Source organism: Phasianus colchicus, chromosome 4 (assembly GCF_987193195.1).
Source record: "Phasianus colchicus chromosome 4, bPhaCol1.hap1.1, whole genome shotgun sequence".
Classification (NCBI taxonomy): Eukaryota; Metazoa; Chordata; class Aves; order Galliformes; family Phasianidae; genus Phasianus; species Phasianus colchicus.
In genome coordinates this window covers 47,757,455-47,781,245 of record NC_143439.1, presented here as the reverse complement: position 1 = coordinate 47,781,245, position 23,791 = coordinate 47,757,455, and the positions used below count along the sequence as shown (strand labels likewise).

Here is a 23,791-nt window from a genome sequence, read left to right as displayed (position 1 = left end):
AGTAAACTGAACCAGTAAGAATCTGCAGTTTTGCAGCTTCTTAGAAAACAGACAACCAGCTTCAGGGCTTTGAGTCTTCAGAGAAAGTAACAATGCAAGGGCATGGCACAAGACAAGCTGTAAATTCTCACATGGCATGCAAACCGCACCCAGTGCTAGAACTGGACCTCTGTAAGAAGACAATACCAAGTGTGGTACAGAGTTATTCTTAGCCACTGTAAACACACAGAGTTTTCAAGTTAACAGCCTCTTTGTCAGATGCTGGGGAGAAGGCTAGTCACATCTGAAATAAAAATAGGCTATCATATGCTTGTCCACAGAACTCCAAAATGCATGGTTAAACTGGTTGTTTAAAAGATTTTAACTGTACTGTACTGAAAGGCAAAGAAAAAGCTTTTTTCTCCTAGCTTTCTCAATCTCCACTTAAAACTTCCTACCCATTTCTAGATGACTTCAGAAAGTAGTTTGCCTTCTCAAAAATAAGGGCTTTCATCTGGTTTCAATACATTCTTAAGAACTCTAAAAAGCATCTAAGTGCATGGTCACAGAGAACCGCAACCGAGAGGCTCAGGTTAGTATGAACTGAGGGTGTGGAAGTACCAGAGGAGCTCACAGCAGGGGGAAAAGGGGTCTTCTCAGAGTGGCTGGTGCTACTGGCACCCATGTGAGCAAGTCACAGAGACCCCAGCACATCTATCTGCAATTTCACTATCCACACTGATCTGGCCACAAAGAACCATGACGATTGGTAATGACTTAAGGGGTGGAACAGGATGGTCACAGTGATCACTGCCAGCTTTGAAAACATATCCAAAATTTGTATGTAGTTTACAACCTGAGAATCATCCAGGAGACACGAAGTCAGTGACATGGTATGAGGCATCCTTACCTACTATGTCACACTAATGGATCCTGGACCTAACAGCTGGACACGAGCATCGTGGTGCCTTACTGCTGGCCAGGTGCACTGAACATTCCTATCCTGCACACACTACCTGGAGCTTGTGAGACAGAGTGAATGAGTGAAAACTCAGTTTTTATTTTAAACAACATCACCTTCCCCTCTTACAAGTTCCCATATTTACATTTGTGACATGGTTTATACAATGTTGTGATGCTATTTCCTACATTGCTTTCTGACAAAAATTAATAGCATTATTCCCATTTTTGGAGGAAGACTCAGGGGAAAAACAACAACAACAACAAAGCAGAAAACATCCAGTCTATCAGAAAAATAATAAGAGACAGGTAACATCTATACTGAAGTCTTTCATATGACAGACAGGAATAAACGTGTGTTGATATCTAAATCCAGATCTTAAAAAAAGCACCCTGTAAGGAGGTAGGACAAGTGAATCCCAGCTACATTCAGAACTGCAATCATTAGAACACTGTGAGGTTTTGAGGCTTGAAAAGTTACTCAGCAATCAGCCATACGAGTCACATGCACTGATACCAATGGCCATTAATGGCAGCAACAATATTTGAGTGATATTTTAGAAGACTACAGTTTTCTACAAATGTAAGAAGAAGAAAAGAAATCTACCAGAAAAACAAAACAAAACAAAACACGTAACTACTAAGATTCTACTTTACAAATTCTCCAACCTGCTGCCCTCTTTAGGAACGGAGAGTGGGATTTCTTAGCAGAGGACATCACAAATGCAGTTGTATAACTCAAAAATATCTTGACTACTGCTACATGAAAGAAAAAAACATCACCACGGTTACTGACCAGAAGTAGTGCAGATCACCAGGCCATGCTCCCATCTCCTAAACTGCAACATATAAACATACTAGCGTACCTAAAGATGAGGCAATGATTGTTTCATCCTTGTTCTGCTATACTGTTACCAAAAATGTTACCCAAATATTCCCACTCAGTGCTGGAAACATTGTCTTTTCTGGTGAAGCATTTGAACCTCAGCCTCATCAGTATGTGAGACACAGGGAAAATCTGCATGTACTCTATGAAAACGCACTACTTCATTAATCATTCTTAAGTAGTAAGATACAGATTTCATTAATAAGATGAGAACAACTCTGCTTGCAGGGGACCACAAGCATAGAGGAAGGAAAACAAGTTGTGCTTGGCAGCTGCCAGCACATTGTTTGTGCTGCAGTGACTACGGATTTCAGCAGGGATTAGGGCCTGGAGACTGACCACAGTGCCACAAACAGTGCTTCAGTGCTGACATCTGGAATGGGACCAACTCAAGCCATGAAATGGAACAAGCCTCGGTCATCCTTCAGTTATGCTGCAAGTCAGTGCCCTAGAAACTGAAGTTCCATGTCCAAAGCTCATCATTCATCTTTTCCTCACTGACATGGTATTTAAGTCTATATGGTCCCATATTGATATCACTATAAAATACTGAGATGCTTTTTGTCACACCATAAAAATCTACTTTGATACAGGGCTGACTGGAAGCTCCCTAGACCCACAACAGAGAGAAGTTTTTCCTGCAGGAAGCAGTTTGCTGAGCAAAGTGGCTTACACACTGCTACATCACAGAAATAACACAGAGAGAGGAACAACGTTTAATCTCTAAAAATCTGTTACCAATACCTTGCTAGAGCAGCTGCATATGATAAGAAGCATAGGTTAGAGAAACAAAGGGGGAAAAAAAAAAACATATTTCTAACTATGGTTGCATATGAAAACTTGCAACACCTTATTATGCTCTCTTATGTCAATGGGTCACCAAGCGTTGGTCCATAAGCCACCAATGTGCCCTTGTGGCCAAGACAGACAACGGTATCTTGGGGTGCATTAAAAAGAGCATTACCAGCAGGGCGAACACGGTGATCCTTCCTTTCTACTCCACCCTGGTGGGGCCACACCTGGAGTACTGTGTCCAGTTCTGGGCTCCTCAGATCAAAGAAGACAGGGAACTTTTAGAGAGTCCATTGGAGGGCCACAAAGACAGTGAGGGGCCTGGAGCTTCTCCCTCATAAGAAAAGGCTAAGAGAACTGGAGCAGTTCAGCCTGGAGAAGGCTGGAGGGAATCTTATCAGTGCTTAATCTAAATTGCAGAAGTCAAGCGGACGAGAGCCTATTGGATGCCTGAGAAAATCCTGTCCAGCACAAATGAGAGATTGGTATGCTCTTCAGCACCTTTCTTGGGCGTCTAGCTCTAAAAGAGCTAAAGCTATACAATACTGATTGTCTTTTGTTGGCAGTCTTAATAACCTTAAAACTGTAAATATAAAACCAAATTACTCCGAAGGATATGGTACCATTTTTCTTGGGGCCACTAATGTATATGGTCTTAAAAGTAGTAAAGAAGAGATAATAAACCTTGAGAAAGAACTAAAAAAGTGCAATGATAAACCTAGTAAAACAGTACCTATATTAAAATCAACTAAGGAAGCAGTACTTCTTCACTTCAGGTCTTCAGAATAAGTAGTGCATGCATGTTTGACTCTGAAAACCTGCATAATCTCTACCCAAGCCCAGCATAGTTTACTAGAGGAAGACAGCATTCAGGTACAGTGAGATTCGGTACCAATGAGATTCATCTTTAGTTCAATTTGCTTCGAAAAGTTTTTATGCTCAGTTGTCTATTTCACACCCTACCCCACATTTTAGATAGTGAACTCCTACAAGGGTTGCTACCAAAAATATGTCTTCACCCTCCTTAGCTGCCCTGCCATCCTCTACCCTATTGGATAAGACAGCTTGCCATCTTACTGCCCTTGCCCTTTTCAAGATGAACATTCAGCTTTTCAGTTACAGTACCCCCTTCAAGGTGAAAATCTTATACTTACATACATATATATATGTCCAAATAATCTTTTGAACAGTACTACACTGGCATATGTTATAGAAATTTCTAAGAGTAAAAACACTTGTGTGTTTTCTGTCCTGCAAAGGAATACTTACAGCATCAAGCATTCTTCCGGTTGTCTATTTACTTTACAGTTATTTAAGAAGAGAAAAAAGAAGAAAGACCTTGAAGTCTTCATCTTTTTTTTCCTCTTAGCCATGCACTTCTGGCAGCAAATTTCTTTTCTTACCTTTTTTTTTTTTCCCCCTGAAGAGAGTTCAAAAGGTAAGAACGTCCCTGCAAGTAGAACAACACAAGAGCCTACCTTAATATAACTATTCAGTCTGTCACAAGTTTTTGTATCCCAAACAGCTATCCAAAAAACTTTGAACTTCTCAGCCAGATCTCAGTACAACTGGGCTAGCTTCCTCCTTTTTCTTCTTTGCTGTCATAAAAATGAAGCCTCACTTGCCAGCCTGACTTTTTTCCAGGACAAGACCCCATTTGTAGCTGAAAGAACAGTACAAATCTGGTGATGTTTGGCCCAACTGCTATGCCCTGCTGACAGCTGGCACAAACAAGATGTCAAGGAGAGAAAAGAGACAGGTTTCCACTGAGATGTCAGACACTCTATTTCCTAAGCCTAACACCAGCTCTGAGTTAAGACCAGTTAAGCTGATATTGAACAGTAACCCAAATGCACCAGCACTTCACAAACAAGTCCTTCAGACCAGGAATTCCTCCAAGTTCTAGCTCAACAGTAAAAACATAGGGATGATGAACAAGGAAGAAAATTACAATTCATAGAGCTACTTACACTGCTTTACACACTGTGATGTAACATTTCTTTGTAATATCCATTAATTAGTTAGTATTGACTTGCAAGTGTTCAAGGCACTAATACATCTTTCTGGACCAGCACTCTGTTCTGCAGCAATAGGCTACAAAGGATGTTTCATAAGTAATGTTGAAAACACCCCATACACATGGCAGCTGTGCCCAATGGGCAGAACCAGAGGAGTCATTTATGACACCTTTTCCTAGAATCGATTTGAGCAATCAACTACTTCTGGAACTTGAACGGATTGTTGAAGCAAGAAACCTATAAACACTGCTGCTTTTAACAACAGCAAAATACTTTAGAAGCTCAAAAGGTTGTGGGGTTTGTTTATTTATTGTCTTCTTTCTATTTAAACTCTCAGAACAGTCTACTTCTACATACACTTAAGAGTGGCTCAGTTGGAACCACCTTCAAAGATCATCCAGTCCAACTGCCTGACCGCTCCAGGGTTAACCAAAAGTTAGAGAATGTTACTGATGGCATCATCCAAATGCCTACTGAACAGTGAATGCCACTGAAGCTATGTAAATCTGAAAAAAACGTACTCTTTTTCCTCTTTAGGTTATCAAATTTCTTCATTCTTAGGAGAAGAATGAGAAAAGGTAAAAGAGTGAGGATTTTTGTTTTCAGTTGTATGCTTGTTGTTTTCCAGCGCTGCTTTAAAGTATTATTTATTCAGTATTTACTCTGAAATGAGGAAAATTCGTCCTACATATATTGTTTGCTTTTAACTATACCAATTTATGGCACCAAGTCTAAAGGCTGATGTAAATAATTAAAGAGTCATTAAAAAAATACAATTCTGTAACTGTACTGAAGCATTTTCCAGTTATAAATAATTCAGCACTTTGGCCATCTCTGTATTTACTTCTTGATTGATCCACAGTTTCTGGATTAGCCTAATAAGATTTATCAACACAAAGTCAATGATATAATTTGTTTCTATACCTTAATACCTCAATAATTAATACTCCAATGTTAAGCCCTTAAAACAATGGAACTCTATGCCTTAACAATCTATTTTCTTGTTATTGCAGCCTGGCGGTTTAAAATCCAAAATTGTGTTTCATTAAATTTCCCTCCATTTTCTCCCCAAAACACAGGCAAAAACGTAAAGCTTTTCTCATGACATTAGCACAGGCACAAGGAATGTCAGAGTCCAAACAACTCTTATTTAAAGCAGCATGACCCTATATACTTTAGGTTACAGGTATCTCTTTTGATTTAGAATGGCCTTTTCCTCTTGAAGTTTGTATTTACACTTTATTTTGCACTGTATCTAACTGAATTTAAAAGCTCCCTTTGACTACCATCGTTATACTTTTTTAACATATAAGGAATTTATATGCTTTTTTTAAATAAGGGAAAACTACAACTATATGCCAACAGGATATAACATAGCAAACACAACACTTCTGCTCTATAGCATTCTGAAGACTTCAACCACTTTTCTAAATAAATACAGTGATCTCTTAAATACTATTAAATCTCCAGTGTCTGAACCTTTCCCCCTCCAATACAAAATCAGCAGAGCAAGAGTTTAAAAAAAAAGAAAAAAGTCAGCAGAAATGGGATATTTGATATGGGTTGCTGCAGTTGGTTTATCTGGAGCTTTCCTGAAGTTCATGCAGAGCATGCAGTTTATTCTAGCAATAGCAGCTGACAGAGGGGTTTGTACGTGGGGCACTTTCTCCTTTCAATAGCATTCTCTTCAGCAATCTGAATCATTACAAAATCCAGTTGAGTTATGGGTTTAGCAAAAGTATATTGTTTTAATAGAAAGAATGCCCTAAAGGAAAGCTCATTCTAGCATATCTATGCCTGATGAAAATAAATAATGCATGGCCCAACACATATCGTACTTACTACAATGCAAGCAGCTTATTTAAAAATTTATACCAAGAACCACATATGACATCATCTTCAAAAGAAATCATAATTCAAGGTTTTCCATCAAAAACATTTTTAGAAGTTCAAAATTAAGGCCCAAAATATTTTGTATCCTCATCTACTTATGATTTCTAAAAATCTGGTCACATACCCTTCTCTGATGAGCCTCCAGGCCCTTACGTCCAATCTACATCAAATTTCCATCAACTTTTAAAGTACAGACTGTGGGCATCAAACAGATACAGCAAAAAAAAAGGAAAAAAAAATACATGCATCAATGTAAGTGTTCAGTGAAAGTTACGGAAAAAAAAGATTCACACAGTCATGCAGAAATAAAATGAGCAAATATAAAGAAAGCTTGTGTGCAGTCCACATGGGAGCAAGGCTCCACAGCTCAGCTGAACTGATGTACCCGACTGAAAGAGGCAGTCACCATCATATTCACGGGCAGCAGGCCCTTCCTCCACACCAGCCCATGCTCCACCTACCTTTGCCTCAACATAGCTCATTTGGCTCATTAAATAAAAGAAAAACTTTCTCCAACATCCCAAGAAAATTTCTGCTGGTCTAATGACTCAAATCCCCTCACTAAAAGGATGAGACAAGCACCACAGGTGGCAGATTAGGTGACACGGCTGCACAGCTGGACCAAAGCCCCTTCTGTGGGTTCAGACATGGGGTGAAATGTTGTCCATACTCATCCAGCTCACCTCTCCAACACCTAATAAAAAACTGAAACAGAAGTTCGACACCTTGGAGACTTTCACTTGGGAGCACCCATTTTCCAGCTGTGGGTGGTACTGATGATTTGACTGGTCTGAATCATCTTACAGTCTAGCTGTCTCCTGCCAGCCTGTTTATTTACCTCTAGAAAAAAAAAAAATCTCTTTAAATAGTTATTGTTCTTGATATACAAGATTTTACTACACTTTAGTATCACTTCATTCAATTGAATGTATTCCAGCTGCGCAAATGGCCATCATTAGAGGCCACCAAAGTTCACAAACAAGGCCAAATACTGAGGCTACATTCCATAATCCCTTTTCACTCAAAATGCAGAAATCAGTTCACATTTTATTGGATGGTTAACTACTGCCATAACTTTGCTTTACCATGACAACTAACAGCCTGTGGCAAAGCCATTGTAAGCCTCTCTCTACGGTAAACAAACTTACTGCTTCAGCAGTGCGGGGAACAGATCTGTAATTACTTTTACTGTCAGAAAATACAGTTAAATTGAAAACAAACCACAATGTACAAAATCTGGTAGCGCTTTCAAAACTTATCATGAATTTGAATTCATTTTTTATTTTGAAGTATCACTTTCCAGCATAGCAAAACTATTCTGGGAGATATAGGAGAAATTGGTACATTCCTCAGACACAGTCTATGGAGTTTCAGTATATGCGTACTCATTATCATGACTTTTTTAAGTCATGGTGACAATCAACAAAACATTTCCTTCAGGAAGACTGAGCATTATTATTTGAGATGTTTAATGCTGGAGAAATAAAGTTAATAATCTGTTCAATATTACTTAAAAAGATAACAAAAATGATCTCATGAAAATAAGATCTCTCTTGATAGTGAAATAGCACACGTTTTGCTACTGTAACATACACCTGCCATTAGAAATGCCTGCAGGTTCCCCAGGCTACCCCTGCTCACTATTGCCCCAAAGGACATTCCAGAGCAGAAGCTACCATGTAGCATCTCAAGATTCCTTCCTCCTCCTATGCTTCATTTTTCTTTGCAGTCTAACAGTTACAGAGGAGGAAAGTAGAAATTTATCAGAGTGATGATTCTTGAAGTATTAACAAACTATACATGTATTGCTTTAAATAGCTCAATCCAGAAGCAAGCTGCAGCAGAAGCAGCAAAGCTGCACTCCTGGCAAGCGCATGCCCAGCTCTGCAGTAGCCCTCAGCCATCTCCTCCCGAAGGACAAGGGCCAACAACAGAACGTTTGTCCTACTGTTCCTCAGACGTTCCCTTCCTATATATGTCCCTGTTAAGGCAATTCGAGGTAATGTCATCCTTCTCAGTTAAAGCACACCGTATCATCCACCATGAAATGAAAAGCTACAGGGCAAAACCGTGCCTGTTACATCAAACTTGTTCAATAGAGTGCTATTGGAGCAGTACATCTCCTGACAGCCAGAAGTCCATTTACTGCTGGTAAGAGAGAAAGCACGGTTCAATCGGGCAATCCTTGGGAAGGAGAGCAGCCCTGAGCTCCCGTGATCTCACCCCATCACCAGGCAGATGGCCCCAAGCTACCTGCCAGTGCTCAGCAGGTGGAGCTCTGCTAACTCACCTCCATTCTGCCTTCTTTCATTTCTTTCTGGTTTTAGAATACATTTTAAAAAACAGCTACTGGACAGATCCAGCATGCCTTCCTGCCACAGCATGCTTTGTACATTTCCAGGTTCCAGGAACTTTCACTCCTGAACCAAACTGAGTAAACCAACACCAAGAATCCCACGAGCCACCTCCAACACAGAGATACCCACCTGAGCACATGGACTTACTGTCAGACAGACACAGGGCAGACACTCTGCTCTGTCTGCTGAACAGACACACCACAACAACTTCACAGAAACAAAAACCTGTGCCTCTGCTACCAGAAAAACAATGGATACTTTTTATCTCAATTTTCATTATCTGGAAATAATTATTTACTTATGAAATTGACAATCCTTGCGGCAGGTATTAGGAATGCAGAAGAGCTTGTAGGAAGCAGTAAGAGATGGTGCTCACCAGGAAGCTGACCACAAGCTCCAGAAATACATGCAGAGCTGTAACGAAAATACACAACTCATCTCAGAGAAAGACTACCCTTGCATACTGCTTCTCTTTTGTAGGCAGCATTGCGTTTGGCTTTGGAACACATATATTGTATTACCAAAGGTACTTCTCATAGCATCCAGACCTCCATCAAACAAAGGGTTTGTGGACAAAATATGACTGCTTTCTCATACCAGCTGATGTAAATAACTGTCACTACATTCCCTCCCGCTGCAGAACCAGAAACCTCAGAAGCATCACTCCACAGACTACATCTACATCCTTCAACAAACTAAACAGGACCCGTAACTTTAATGTCACACATTTTTTCACCTTCAGGACTCAGATGCATTATTATGACTATGACTTCTTAGATACGCAACCCAAAAACAACTCACATGAAGTCACCATTCCATCCATCACTGCAGCAAACAATCCTTGGGCAGGAACACCCTCCCTACAGCACTGGTTTAAAAGGCCACGCCTGAATCCCTTCAAAAAGAAGTAATGCCTAAAATTGTTGGCAGAGAGACAGCATTCTGAAACTAGGCCATACAAGTGTCACTTCATTGTTGTCAATGAAAGAAGAAAGATCAACTACAATAAAACCTCGGCCAGGCCAGCACTGCAGCAGCATTGTGCTAGCTAAGCAAGCCCTCAGCTGGGGTCTGCGGGAGCAGGACGTGCTCTTTATGAGTGCTTATATAAATGTGTGCAAGCACGTGCACTCCTGCTCTGATATTCATCGGTATACAGTGTTCTTAAGTTACTTAAAAATTCTTTAAGAAAACACAGGAGAAACCTTTCTTACGTAATCTCTCAGCAGATGCAAGTTTATTGAATTTCCAAGCACATGCTCAACATAAATATTACGTAACTCCTTGCTCTGCACACACTGCATCACTTGATTGGAAAATGTTTTAGGGGACAGAAAGTGAGCGGGTGTGAGTTACAGCTCAGGGCTGTGCCCAGCTGCACACCACAGCAGCTGTAACCATGCCCACTCATATGAGCGGAGCCACCACTGTGAGGAATGCGGGCTGAAGTCCAGCACAGCCCCTTCCCACCTCCTGGCAGTGCTGGGGAGCTGCTGCTCACACGGCAGAAGGCACAGGGGGAGCACGACGCCGTGTAGCCTCTCCTCACGTACCCTTTGTTAGCATCATTGCCCTGTCACAGCCAGCACTGCTGTCTGATCACGAGCCTGCAGTTTGCCTTATTGACACAGCACTTATTTAGCCAGCTACGGACTCAATTTGTTGCAACCGAATGCATCCCATGTTCTGCTTCAAGTTGGAAATTATACACATTAGTAAAATAAACCTCAGGGATTTGTGATCCTTTTCATGACGTCTTCAACTCGTACTGTAAAATATATGCCTAAATTACAGTTATTACGAGTAGGCAAGAACATCAGTTAACCACAGAGTACAAAGCAGAACCTGGAATAGCTAAACCCTGAGACATGCACTAAAGCAGCAGAGGGATGTCAGCTTTGAAACACTCACGTTAGGGCTGTCAGCCTGGAGGTTGCCAGTTCAAAACGCGGATCTCAGCATCAGAGCCAGAAGCAAACCATGCCAGTGCTGCTGGGGCACACTGGTGCCTGCACAGCCCCAGCTGACAAACACACCGCTAATTTCATACCAGTCATACTGAGTAGAATGCAAACCCCACAAACCCCAGCAGCTCCAGAGGAGTGCTTGTGAGGGAAAACCTGGGGCAGCACCTCACAGAGCTGACACCCAGCTGAAACACAGGATGCCGCCTGCTTCAGCTGTTCTTTTGCTGTTACAAACACAAGGCACGGGTCGTTGGGAAACATGCAGCCTGGTCACCCCGTCACTCTATATCAGTCATGCTCGGGCAGCAGTGACCCTGCACGAGGGCTGTGGGTGGGGTGAGACAAGGGCAGCGTGGCTGCTCCTGCCCAGTGCCTCGGCCCTCCTCAGCCTGGACGTCTCAGAGGGAGCACAGTCCGAGATGCCGTGCCTGGGCAGCTCACAGCACCGCGTGCGCCTTCTGCAGCTGCAACGATCGCCCTGGGGCACAACCACAGCACCCTTAGCCTAGGGACAGAGGCTCCTGCTTCAGAAGCACGCGGGGCTCGGCTGGGTCAGCGCCTGCCGGCTGCCGCCTCGGGCAGCAAAGGACACGAGGAGCCTCGTCAGCCCGGGATAACCGCGGCCCAAATTAGCGCCTCACACACACGCCAAAACTCCCAAAGCTCAGTTACGTAAGGGCCGGCACGCCGTGCCCCGTCCCACGCGCCGGCCGGACGACCCGGCACGGGTCCGACAAAACTGCCGTCACGGCTCGGCTCCACGCGGCTTCACGCAGAAGCCGACCGACCCGGCGCGGGGCCGCGGCTCCCGGCGCAGCGCAGTACTTACCGCTGCCGCCGCTCCAGGACTTGAGCAGGGACTTGATGCTAATTTCGAAGAAGAGCGAGTCCTGCAGGCTGAGCATGGTGCCGGCTGCGGGCGGCAGCACCGCCAACCCGCCGCCGCCACCCGCGCCGCCGCCGCCGCGCGCCCTCCTGCTGACGCAGGGCCCGGGGGGCGCGCGCCGACTGCGGAGGCGGGCGGCGGGCCGGAGGCGGGGCCGGGCGGGCGCACCGGCGGGGGGCGCTCACCGCGGGACCCTCCGTGCCGCTCCCGCAGGAGAGGAGCCGCGCTGCCATCGCGGTCCCTTCGCGGAGAGGGACGGCGGGAGGCGGGGGCCGCGCGCTGCCGTAACTTCTCACGGCTGCTATCGGCCGGCCAACGAAAGGCCCCTTTCCGGGCCATCCGCACCCCTACTTCAAACTATACGGGAGTACGAAAAGCTGACTGCAGTTTGCCGAGTTTTATTTAAAACTTCCAACCGACGTAAAAATTAGAGCATTAGACACGATGCCATTAAACGCCAAGCACCGCTCCGTACAGCGCAGGATGAGCCCGGCGCAACGGCGGTCGCTGCAGCAGCGGCTGCGGGAGGGCCGGTGCCGAGAAGTTGACTCACACCCCGCAGTCCAGCTAAAACGCATCACGCAGGAGGCCAGCGCACGCTCCACTAAATCTGCTTTAAAGCCATCAAAAAGCCCTGCAGCCCCTACGCTGTTCGGGAAGTAAAGCAGCCGGGAGGAGGGAGTCGCGCACACGGCCCCCTCCAAGGGCTGGCTGTCAGAACGGTGCACAGCCCGTATTTAAAGGTATTTTTATCTGCCGTATAAACTGCTGTGTCCATGCAACCGGCTTCTTATTGCACGCAGAGCGAGCGGCACTTTAGGACGCTGCATCAACCTTTCTTTCACCACTCGATTCAGGTAACACTATCCAGCCTAGTGCCTCCCATTACCTCATACTCATTTTTCATCGCCTCTTTTATGAATGCATGCAGAGCATTTCGTTCCTCTCTTACTAAATAAGAAAAAAAAGAGGTTGTATTTCATTATTAGTGAGATATAAAGGTCAAATTTTGGAACTGGCTGATGAATTTCACCACTAATTTGAAAGGCTGTATTAATTATGGTTAGTCTCTGACTGCCTTTAACACTGGGCTACAGAGAGTTCTTCAAAGAAGGCCTTGTTAACAGCACACATTCCAAAATCATGAGCCAACTCTCCCAGCACCTCAAAAATAATGACTTTTTAAAATACACTCTGGGTTCTTTGTACTTGCACCACCACCACCAAGCTTTTATTCTGTAAATTATTAGCACCAGAAACTTAATAAAAAACAATCACTAATCCCAGCGTTCCATCTCCCAGAGCCCTATTAAGAGGAGCTGCCAGCAGTGTTTTAAGAGTGAATGGAAGTCAGAAAATATATTTAAGACTGTGCATATGTCTGTGATAAAAGTGTTCGCACTCAGCAAGTTATATGGCCTTCCCCCCTGGCACCTGATTACTTCTGGGAGGTGCTCTCCTCCAGGAAAATAACAATCACTTTTAAATACAGTTTGCTCAGCATTAACATCTTACAAATTCTTAATGGGCTAAGAGTACTTTTGTACTTGTATGTACAAAGAAGTATAAGCTTTCCCAGATACTTCAATAGAGAGACTGAATGCTGGGAATACTCAATATTAGGAACAAAAAATATATTGAAAATAAATATGTCTTAAAACTATCCATATATATATGAGCAGTCCATTTAACAAGAGGGGAAACATCTGTCAATATCAGCAATATCACAAGCATCACTGCAACAAGCGCCATCATGTTATCACTTCTACAAGCCTTCTAACATTTCCTCTTCTTCACAACCTCAACTTCTATGTTCTTTATTATCAAAGGTATATATGTGACAACTACTGCAACTTTGGACTTCATGGTTTCTGTTTAGCCAGCGAGTTAATATACCCACCATAGAACAGAATAAGATTTCAAGATAAATCACAAAACTGAAGATGTAACATTTATTTTACTTTTAACCAAATGAAGAACAGTAGAAGCTAGGAAAAACATGTATTAAAAGCCCCTGAAGCTTGCCAAGCACAAACAAGGCTAATTCACTAAACAGAGCCCAGTAAAACTCATTGTGTAGAGTTATATCATCATTATGCATTTCAAAACTGTGCAAGAAAATGTTATTTACAGCATCAATTCTTTTATGGTTTTTTAATTTTATTTTTAAGAGAAAAATTAAACAGACTTCTGGCCAGGAAATTACAATGTGTCTAAAATTGAGAGCAACAAGTATGTCTACTGTGGAAGTGTCTAGAAATATGCATCACTTTGCCATACATATATGGGAAGTCTTTCATAAGATACTTAGCCCACCACTTTATTACCTAGAGAGAAGATGGAAAAAGAGAGTACTTCTAACTATGAGGCAAGAGCTTTGAACTGTAACTGTTTTGTGTAAGAAAAACCAAAAAGAAATCCTCAACAAAATAAGGATATTGCTTGGCTGGACTCAGGAGTTCCATACAAAGTAGCAACTCACATGATTGCAATAAACGCATAGTTTATACACTGGTTCTGAAGTTTTCTAACCATTTGATACTGCACCAGTTGTAAATTTCATAGTAGTCTGCTCTCCTTAGTAATAAAATCTACGAATGTCTCTGATATTTTCTCAAGACTCAAGGTGAGGCATACCAGTGAATGAATGAGCATATTGATGCCAGTAAGTTCTTTAAAGGAGAAGAATATGACTGCAGATGTGCTAAGCAGAAGTGCTCTATCAGCAACACAAGCTGTTTGCACTCCACTGGAATAACTAATGCCAGCATTAGTCCACACCTTGCTCTTGTTCAGATATGAAAGCCTTTTAGCAAAGAGGATGGCTAGAAGCAAACTGCCTGAGCCACTTCAGCAACAAGTCTGCTGACTTCAGGCTGGAAACAACCCCATACATTTCGAAGTTCCCATGCAGTAAGCCCACAAGTTCTATGAAGTATAAAAGCATCCATCTGTGGTACCACTCTACTGTTCATGCATAGCACACTGCTGAACTGAGTTCCTGTGCTTTCAAGAAGGCACACCTTACAGACGTACTATTCAGAACAAGAAAAGAGTATATGTATTTTACAACCAGTAATAAAACAGAAGAGCTGTCCTGGGTGTTGCAAGTAGCTATAGGATCCAAGCAGTATGAAAGATCAGACACTTATTCTACTTTAGATAACAAAAGTTTCAAGCTTCTTTTATTCATAGAGTTTGAAATTTTAATAAAAACATTTCTGGAGATACCAATATACTAGGACCAATTCATTTACTAAAAACATGTATGCAAAGGAGGTGTACACAGCTTTCCTTTAATAGAGTAGCACTATGCCATTTTCTTGGAGCTACCTAGTAACACTGCTAGCAAACATTTTGAATAACATAAACATACAGAAAATAAACATAGCATCTAATAGTTGATATTTCTGCAGCTGTCAAAGCTCTGAGTTGTGGCAAAGACCAAGATGCAAGACAAGAAACGTGTTCTCTTAGTATATAGGCTATATATATATATATATATATATATATATATATATATATATATATATATATATATATATATATATATATATATATATATATATATATATATATAATAATGGTTCACAGCATTGCTTCAGCCTCTTCTCTATAGACTGAAGAGGCAGTGTGGTCCCAAGTTCATTTGAAAATACTTCCATTTCTGTAGGAGTCCATCACACCATATTACCTCACTCCACCCCTTAAGCTGTTATCAACTAGGATGGCAGAGATAACAATGTGATTTCTCTGCTTTCCCTTCCACAAAGTTATCTGCATTAATCATCCCAGCATAAGTATTTCATTCAAAAAATACAGTTAAAGCCATTCTTTTAAGTTGAATTAAAAAAAAAAAAAAATGAGAAGACAGTGTTGCTTTCAAGTTTCTTTGAGGTTTCCAGTCCTACTACATTCAACTTCAGGATAACACAGACTGACAGAAAATGCATTAAGACTAAACTACAAATAGTATTTCCTATTTAAAGTCAGTTACAACTACAAGTTTTCCGACCAGGTCAGGAAGGACACTGAAGATGCACAGATTTCTGACCAAACACAGCCGTTGAATGAGATCAAAGAGGATACTGTTAATATTTAACTTTTCCAGTAAGCAGAAGTCCATGCTCATTACAGTAAAACACCTATGTTTATTACAGTAATCCTATCTTCCTCCAACCTTCCCTGTCTCCAAACTTTAAAAAAAAAGAACAATTGAATCCTGAAAAATCAGACTGTTTTTTCAAGCAGTTTAACAAAGAGTTTATCAACTTTGCAAAGGCTTTCACTAAACAGATTTCACTCTGGCCCTTCTCAAGAAATCAGGCTTTCCAGATCACTGAACAAGAAAGCAAACCAGTAATAAAAAGTTGCAGTGCTTCAAAAAAGCCCAGCAGGCAGTTCTGAGATGTTAACTAATTTCTCTCAGAGAAAATACAAAGGTGAAACAATACACAAAGCCATAGCTGTTACCATATTTCATAAATTTAACAAATTCAAGTTTCTTGATTTTCATGGCCATCTTTACTGCTAAAAATGTACAGAAACCCAGAGGTTTTACTACCTCCCAGATGCTCAATTTTGACTTTTCATGACCACAAAATAAACTTTAAAGGTACAGACTGACTGGTATGGTTCTGCATCAAACCATCAGAAATAACTGCCTGGAAATGTGCTAGGCTCTATAACACGTCAGCCTTCTTACTGTGCTTCAGCAGGACTATACCAATGCACTACTTCTGGAGAACTAGAATTCAAGTTTTCACCAACCCTTTTAAATGGAAACTGGGAACAGTTTTGAGGCTACACTGAAAATCCCTGCTTAGTTGCTGGGCATTTAAATGGATAGAGCAGGGAAAGGCTTAACTCTGTTACCCTACAAGGCCTGAGGACAACTGTTAGGAATCAGTTATGTTTCTATTTTTGTTGCTCCTCCCAGGCTGCTAAAAGTCTGTGCCACTTCTACAGCAAACATCTTATTTGCATTATGGAAATACAGAAAGTATTGAGGAAGAAAAAAAAACAATGAAAAACACATAAATAAACTTGGGACTCATCCAGAAGTTTTTGTGGTTTGTTTTTTTGTTTGTTTGTTAAGTGTATTAGTAATCAGAGTAAAGTCCCAAGTTTCTTAGGGCTCACAAGAGCAACAGTGTTCTCTAATGCAGGCTGCAGGATACAGCAGGTTGTTTCACCTCTGCCACAGAGGTGCGTGTTGGCAGGGCCTGAAGAGCTGGTCTGAGTGTCCCTGCTAAGGCTGATAACCTGCACAAGCCCACCAGCTCCAGGCAGTGCCACGCAGGGTACGTCGGCCCAAGAGGCTGCACAGCTGGCAAGGCTGAAGCAGTGCCCATACACATGAGGTGGGGGCTTTGGGAGCTCTGCTTGGAAACAGCAGAGAGACAGCAAGGACAAAGCACAGGCAACCAATTTTCTCTTCATGATTTAACTAGATGAAAATGCCATTATTAATGTTTTAATTACACAGACAGGAGCATAAGGAGCTCTGCTCGCCAATATTACATAAAAATATAAATAAAGTCATTAATACAGCATTCTTCTTAGTTAAACCAAAATAGCACATTTCCTCACTCCAAAGGCACACTGCTAAATTACACTGCATAATTACAGTGTATTTCTTAAGGCAGCATTCAAGCATTTTTAAGGCTAACTATTACATCTTTCCCAGATCAGTGAAACACCAGATGATCTTGCAGCAATGTGAAGCAGCGGTACAAACCAGAAACTCTTAGGACTGAGAAAAAGGTAAGTAACAGATTTGAGAGTTAAAATTAACAGAATTTGTACAAGGTACCATTTCTTTCTTTCACCCTGCTGCTTTATGGAAAAGCGAGAAAGGAAAAAAAAATCAGAAAGGAAGAAAATGGAAAACAACAGCAAACCCAAATGCACAGCTGAACGCAACAATTGGATCCTAATCACCTAACAAACACTAAAAGTTTACAACAAAGCCACGGTTGTCTGGAAGTTCTGTAAACAGTCCACGGCACAAAGTCCTCCGCAGGGCCCCAGGCGGAGCGGTACAATATAGCCTCTATAAGTAAGATGCATCTGGCACCTGTGCCCAATGCTGGGTGAGGCCCCGCGGCAGCTCTGAAGTTTATCACCTTATCAGGAGCCCTGCACACGGCTCCCTGTGTGCTCACCTGTGGCTGGTGTGACACAGCAAATGGGAAAGGACAGCACCAGCACCCACTGCCATCTCTGCTAGTCACAGAAAGCACCCAACTGGCATTGAGTGGCCAGAACGTATTCAAGACGAGTGGAAAATATCCTTAAGGCAGTTTTTATTCATGGAACTGGCTGCTCTGTCAATCACATTATTTCTCAATGGAGATTTAGCAAAATATCACCTTATAATTGACATTAATGTGTTAGCTTTCTAAAAACACAGCCTACCCATGAATGTATATGGGATAACTACATCAACTACTGGGCAAATTAAAATATTCACTTCTGCAATACTTCCTCCATGGAACAACAAATTATTCTCCGGTTCAGATTTCCATAAAGTAAAAACATTTTTAAATTATCTCTCACCAGCAGAAAATAACATGCTGGAGAACGCAGTGTTCTTTAATACGTATTACCAGCTGCTCATTTTTCTGTTCTTCCTGCTTACCTTTTTCCTACTTTCAAGTTAAAAAATACTTTAAAATTGAAAGCATTCTTCTTCATTCAGTCATATTCTCAAAGAAATAACCAAGAAAAGGCTCACCACAGTGCATCTTAAAGATACAAAGAGACAATAGATGAGGTTCACAGTCAGTGTCTAACATAACTGTGCAACAGCATCCTCTTGGTAAAAAAAAAATAAACAGCAACAACAAAACACGATGATCATGAAATTTCCTCAAGCTCAGTTTGCCAAACTGCACTTGTCAGTAAGCAGCTAGCATTAAGGGGCAACAGAATTAAAATTAGTTACACAGAATCATCCTGTAAGGGGCATCCCAGAGCTTATGAAGTGAGCATAAGCCAAGTCCTGCACGGCTGCAATGTCTTACAGAAACTGGCTGCACACAGGAACTTCATATCTTTACAGAGTATCATTGCTGAAAGGATCAGGCTTTCTGAAAGCTACTCCATGTTAGCTTTCCTCCTCAAATCAGCAGTGCATCAGGATTTCTCCTAAAAGAATCCTTCCTTAATGAACATACCCAGCAGAAACTTTAGACTTAGAGTAAGCCAGCCCAGAAACACAGACCTGCGGGGGGTTTCTGCTTACAGGGACCTTTCATAACTTGGCAAGGAGCAACAAGATGCATTCAGAAAAAACAGATGAGTCCACGAGCACTACTTCCCAAGTCACGGGTATTCCCTACTAACACTTAAAAATTGAAAAAAATCATACTCCTAACTGGAAAATGTACCTGTGACTTGCTTCAAGGGCAACTAAACCCAGTGCTTCCACAGGCACAACAAACATCATTTACTGAAAGAGGAAAGCCTTTGAAATCAGCTATTTATTCAGATGAAATACTTGAAATTATTTTCTTAGTTTGCACCCATATAACACTTTTCAGAGGAAAAACATATAAACTTCACAATTATGGAGTAAAGAGCATTCTGTTATTTAAAAGCTTAAAAAAAGAACAAACCAGTAACATGGAAGTCTACAGATCAAGACAGCACGGCTAGCAGAAGTAAAGCCAGCTGAAATGGCCCAGGGTCACCAGAAGAACCACGTATTATTGAAAGAAGTCATGCAATTGTCCCCCTCTGCTCTGCCCTTGTAGGGCCCCATCTGGAGAACTACATCCAAGTCCGGAGGCCCCAGCACAAGAAAGACGCAGTGCTGTGGGAGCAGGCCCACAGGAAGGCTTCTCATAGGGGCTGAATTTCAGTCTACACTGCTGATATCACTGCTATGTAATTTCTATAGGCAAGCACTGATTTTATCCTGCTGGTAAATACTCCATTGACCTTGGAGAGTTATAGGAGCATCGTTCTGGATTTTTAAACACGGTGAAATTTAAATGATTTTAAAGGAAAATTGTTTTATATTTAATGCCTCTGTAAAATAAAATTTTTATTACGTACGCTGTCCAGCCTTTTACAGACTCTACCCTGGGGTTGGGAAGACACACAGAACAGCTACTCCAAAAGTAACGCATATTACTTTATTATGTTGGCCCATGATTATCAGAGGCAGATGTAGGTGATAAGGCAGAAGGGGCTGAACCTTCCCATCAATGTCCTATTGCATTCTGTTGCCAGGAGACCAACGGCAGCAGAGGGGCAGTCAGACAAAATGGCAGCTGACATGGAAGTGCACATGAAGCAAAAGCTGAATTACTTCATGAAGAAAAAATTGCAACCATTGACATTCACCAACACTTGCTGAATGTTTATAAAGACCAAGCAGTGCATGTGAGCACAATGAAGTGGTGGGTCACCTCCACTAGGTGCCATTTGTTACAAGCACAACACAAAGGCTCTTGCTCGTTCTTGGTGAAAATGCATAGCTAATGGTGGTGACTATTTGAAAAAAATCTGCTTTGTAGCTGAGAATTTGCTCTATCAAACAGCATTATTGTGCTATCTGTATCTGTTGTAGCTTTCAACTGTCTTGGTTAGAAGTAACTTCAAACTAATTAGGGAAAGATGTTTTTGCTATATTAAAACAACTCCCCTTTTAACTGCATTATCCTGAAGAACTAGTCTAAAGAAAACATTTTGAAGAATATTTGCAGCATAACATAGTTTTGGGGTTTTTAAATTCAATTGAAGGGGCTTCTCATTACTTTTTCAATTTAAATATTTTCTGCAGAACAGAAAGAAAAAGAACAAGAAAAAAACAGCTTGAACACCAGGACTGTTGATCTCTATTTCCTAAACCTGCTGTTGGTTCACTCTCATGGTATTTTGGTTTGGAGCCTACCAGTTGGTGCTGGGAGGGAAGGATGGCTACCTGTTGGTTTAGCAAGTTGAACCATCCGCCACCTAGGCCTGGTGTGCACCAGGAGCACCACAGATGAATATATAGTACAACTATACAGATGGAAGAGTACAATCTCCTTTCTAAAGCAGTGAGCCATTACATTGGTTCAGCTGTCAAATAAAACTACAGTAACACACTTAAGCTTCAGAAAACCTTTTAAGTGCCTCAAGGCCAGAAAACAATGTATTATAAGATCAGTGCAAAGTATTAATGGTATTACCTTTGCATTGAAAACGATGCAGAGGTAATCTATGATAGCATATAAAAAAAACCTGTAAACACTATTCACTGTATCTCAGAGAAAAACACATTACATCCTCATTAAATCTACATAAGTACCTTTGCGTATGAAGAAACAGCCTTTCAGGCACACTTTTGAGTCGTTCTGACACTCATCTTGAAGGAAGAAGCAAGTCAAAACTACTACGTTGTTCTTTAGGATGATGTAAAGAATTTGGTAAGCAAAGAAAAACAAAAACACAATCGAGGAAATGAGGAGTATTATCCATTATTTATCCATTGTGAATTCATCCATGCTCATTATTCAGATGCAACAGAGTCAACTGTGCTAAAGTGTATTAGGTGTACAGCCAAGTATACAACAAAAGATTCAGGTCTTTTTTAAAAAGACATGCTGCATAGTTCTAAACTTCATTACAGTTCATTATTGATTCAGCCTTAAGCAAACGCCCTACTTAAACATTCACCCAGTGGTCAGAATTACAGAGTCGTTCATATCTGCTTTTAAGTACTAATATGAAAAAGGGATCATCGCTGCACTTAAAATAAAGCTCTGGAGAGATGCTTATGTTCCTACTTATTTAAAATATTGAAAAGTTAATTTTACACAGATCAATCTATTAAAAAACAGATAGCATCCAGAAGGTGACTGCCACCTGCAATGGCCAGCCATGCAGTGCCATCCCCACTACTGACCAAAGAGGCCTCTGATCAGTTGATTCATTTCAACAACATACATTAAACAACAGGATACATTAAAAATAAACAAACAAAAATTCCCTGTTCTGCTGCAAAAGGCTTCAAGACAAGGCTCTAGAGGCCCTTAAGAAATGTTCCACATTACTTCTCATGGAAAACAAACATAGAAGAATTTCCTGGGGCATTACTCAAGCAAAACAATGCTATCTACAATGATAAGAGAACAGGAGAGAGGTTTAGAGATTTTTATGTAAATAGCATTCTGGATCCCAAGCAGTAATACGGAACAGTCTCAATGTAAACAAGAAGCAAACAGAACGAAGAGAAGAAGGAAAAAACAGCAGTGGTGCTCAGTTGCCTACTAACCAATCTAGCACCAACTGAAATTCAGAACACGGATCCTAAACCTGACTTTTATTCTAGACAGATGCTTCCCAGACATCCTCTGCTGTCTGGGACTTCTCAGGGCATCACCAGAGAGCTGACACAGGGATGTTGCTCAGGGGCAGTTCACATCTACCCAGCTGTTGCTGTTAGTCCCTTGAAGAAGCTCTACTGCTCATTTCTTTACCACCAACAGCTTATTTCTGCCTCTCTAGCAGAGGTGTTTGAAGGGAAACAGGATTAATGCTTGCAGGAGACACTTTCCATACACAGAAGTGATGCAGACACGGAGCAATGAGAACACTTGCTCACCAACAAATTCAAAAGCTTTGGGGTGGTTACTGCAGATTTGACTTGAGCAGCTTGTCATGACACCTGTTCCACAGCATTAGCTGCCCTGCCTTACAACCCAGCCCTGAAGTGCACTTCACATGATGCAGGTATAGCTGTTACGAGCCCACCTGCACAGAGCAGTCAGAGCAGTCACCTTCCTTAACACTGCAACAGGGAGAATATGAAAATGTTGACAGATACATGTCTGCACACGCGTACATGTCTGTATGTATTTTTGGTAATCATCTATATGAAAATACCTCCTCTAGATTCTCCAGATCCCCTCTTTGTTTGATTCTAATTGTACCTTTCTGTAGAGAGACTATTGTGACACAGTTTTTAAATGGAGAACTCAAATGCTACTGCAAATTTAGAAGAACTGCCTGTACTTTTACCAATACCATTTACATGTTGTTACACGTACAATCATATGCAAATATTTCAAGATTTTTTTTCCAGTGTTCCAAAAATCCAATAAATTTCAAAAGACAGCTACGAAAGATTTTGAAAAAACTCTTGAAAGTATTCTGACAGATGCTATGTATCATTCTAAAAGATATATATTCACAGAGCACAGATAAATTTATAAGTCCCTGCTTTCTGCTATAAAGCAAAAGTACAAGCTAATTCAGTCCATATTTTGGATTGCAATTAATCTAGAAAGAAAGAATTCATCTCTTGAATTCCATACAAAATACTTAAATCAGATAAACGCTGGGAAGTCTTTTTTTGTTATTGTTGTTGTTCTTCTGTTGTTTTGTTTTGTTTTTAAACAACTTTCTAGAATATTTCTTAAGTAGTTACCAGACTCCAAATTTCACCTAGATTCTTATTCACACAAAAACTTTCCTAGATAAAAAAAAACGAAAGATACAGGAGGGGGGAAAAAAAGCATAAAACACCACCACCAATAAAAGAAACTCAAATTCAACCGTAGCTACTGAACAACAAAATTTAGCTTTAATCAAGCTCCCAAACAGTACCATTATACTAAATTCTGCGGTGCATTACCACCAACTCTGCTGCCATTAAGTAACCATTTACAATTCATTTCTTTTTAATCATTCCCCTGCTTTATTACCTGTTCCGTTGTCACCTGCTGCCTGCTGCATACCCAACTGGTAAACACTGCAGTTCTTTTGCTCTATTCTAGAAGAGCAGTTCATTCCATTACCAAGATACAAAAATAGAAATAAGCAGATAATTTAAAGAGGATTCAGCTAGTATCTGCTATGGTAAAAGCATGATCCCAGGACAGACTAAGTCTGCATTTTGCACATGTTGACATCACGCTATTAGATGATAGCGGTCAGAAACTACTGATTGGTAGAAATTCCTCCCTTAAATGACCTTTTGACAAATACTTAATGAGCAGGAAAAGAAAAGTCACCTTCAACAGTAGGATTGGTGTATTGTCTATTACATTCATTCG

General features: G+C 41.2%; 1 protein-coding gene across 11 annotated transcripts in view; it reads right to left on the bottom strand.

The window, feature by feature from the left end:
* FRYL (FRY like transcription coactivator) overlaps positions 1 to 23,791 on the bottom strand; it is a 158,008-nt gene that overhangs the window by 104,992 nt on the left and 29,225 nt on the right. The window contains exon 1 of one of the 11 annotated variants that reach the window (XM_090139468.1): positions 11,682 to 11,811. The exons of the other annotated variants lie outside the window; for them this stretch is intronic. Coding sequence (XP_089995594.1) covers positions 11,682 to 11,757 — 76 coding nt within the window. The 5' untranslated portion in view covers positions 11,758 to 11,811. Of the gene's footprint in view, positions 1 to 11,681; positions 11,812 to 23,791 lie in introns of those variants that run through there. 11 annotated transcript variants of the gene reach the window in all.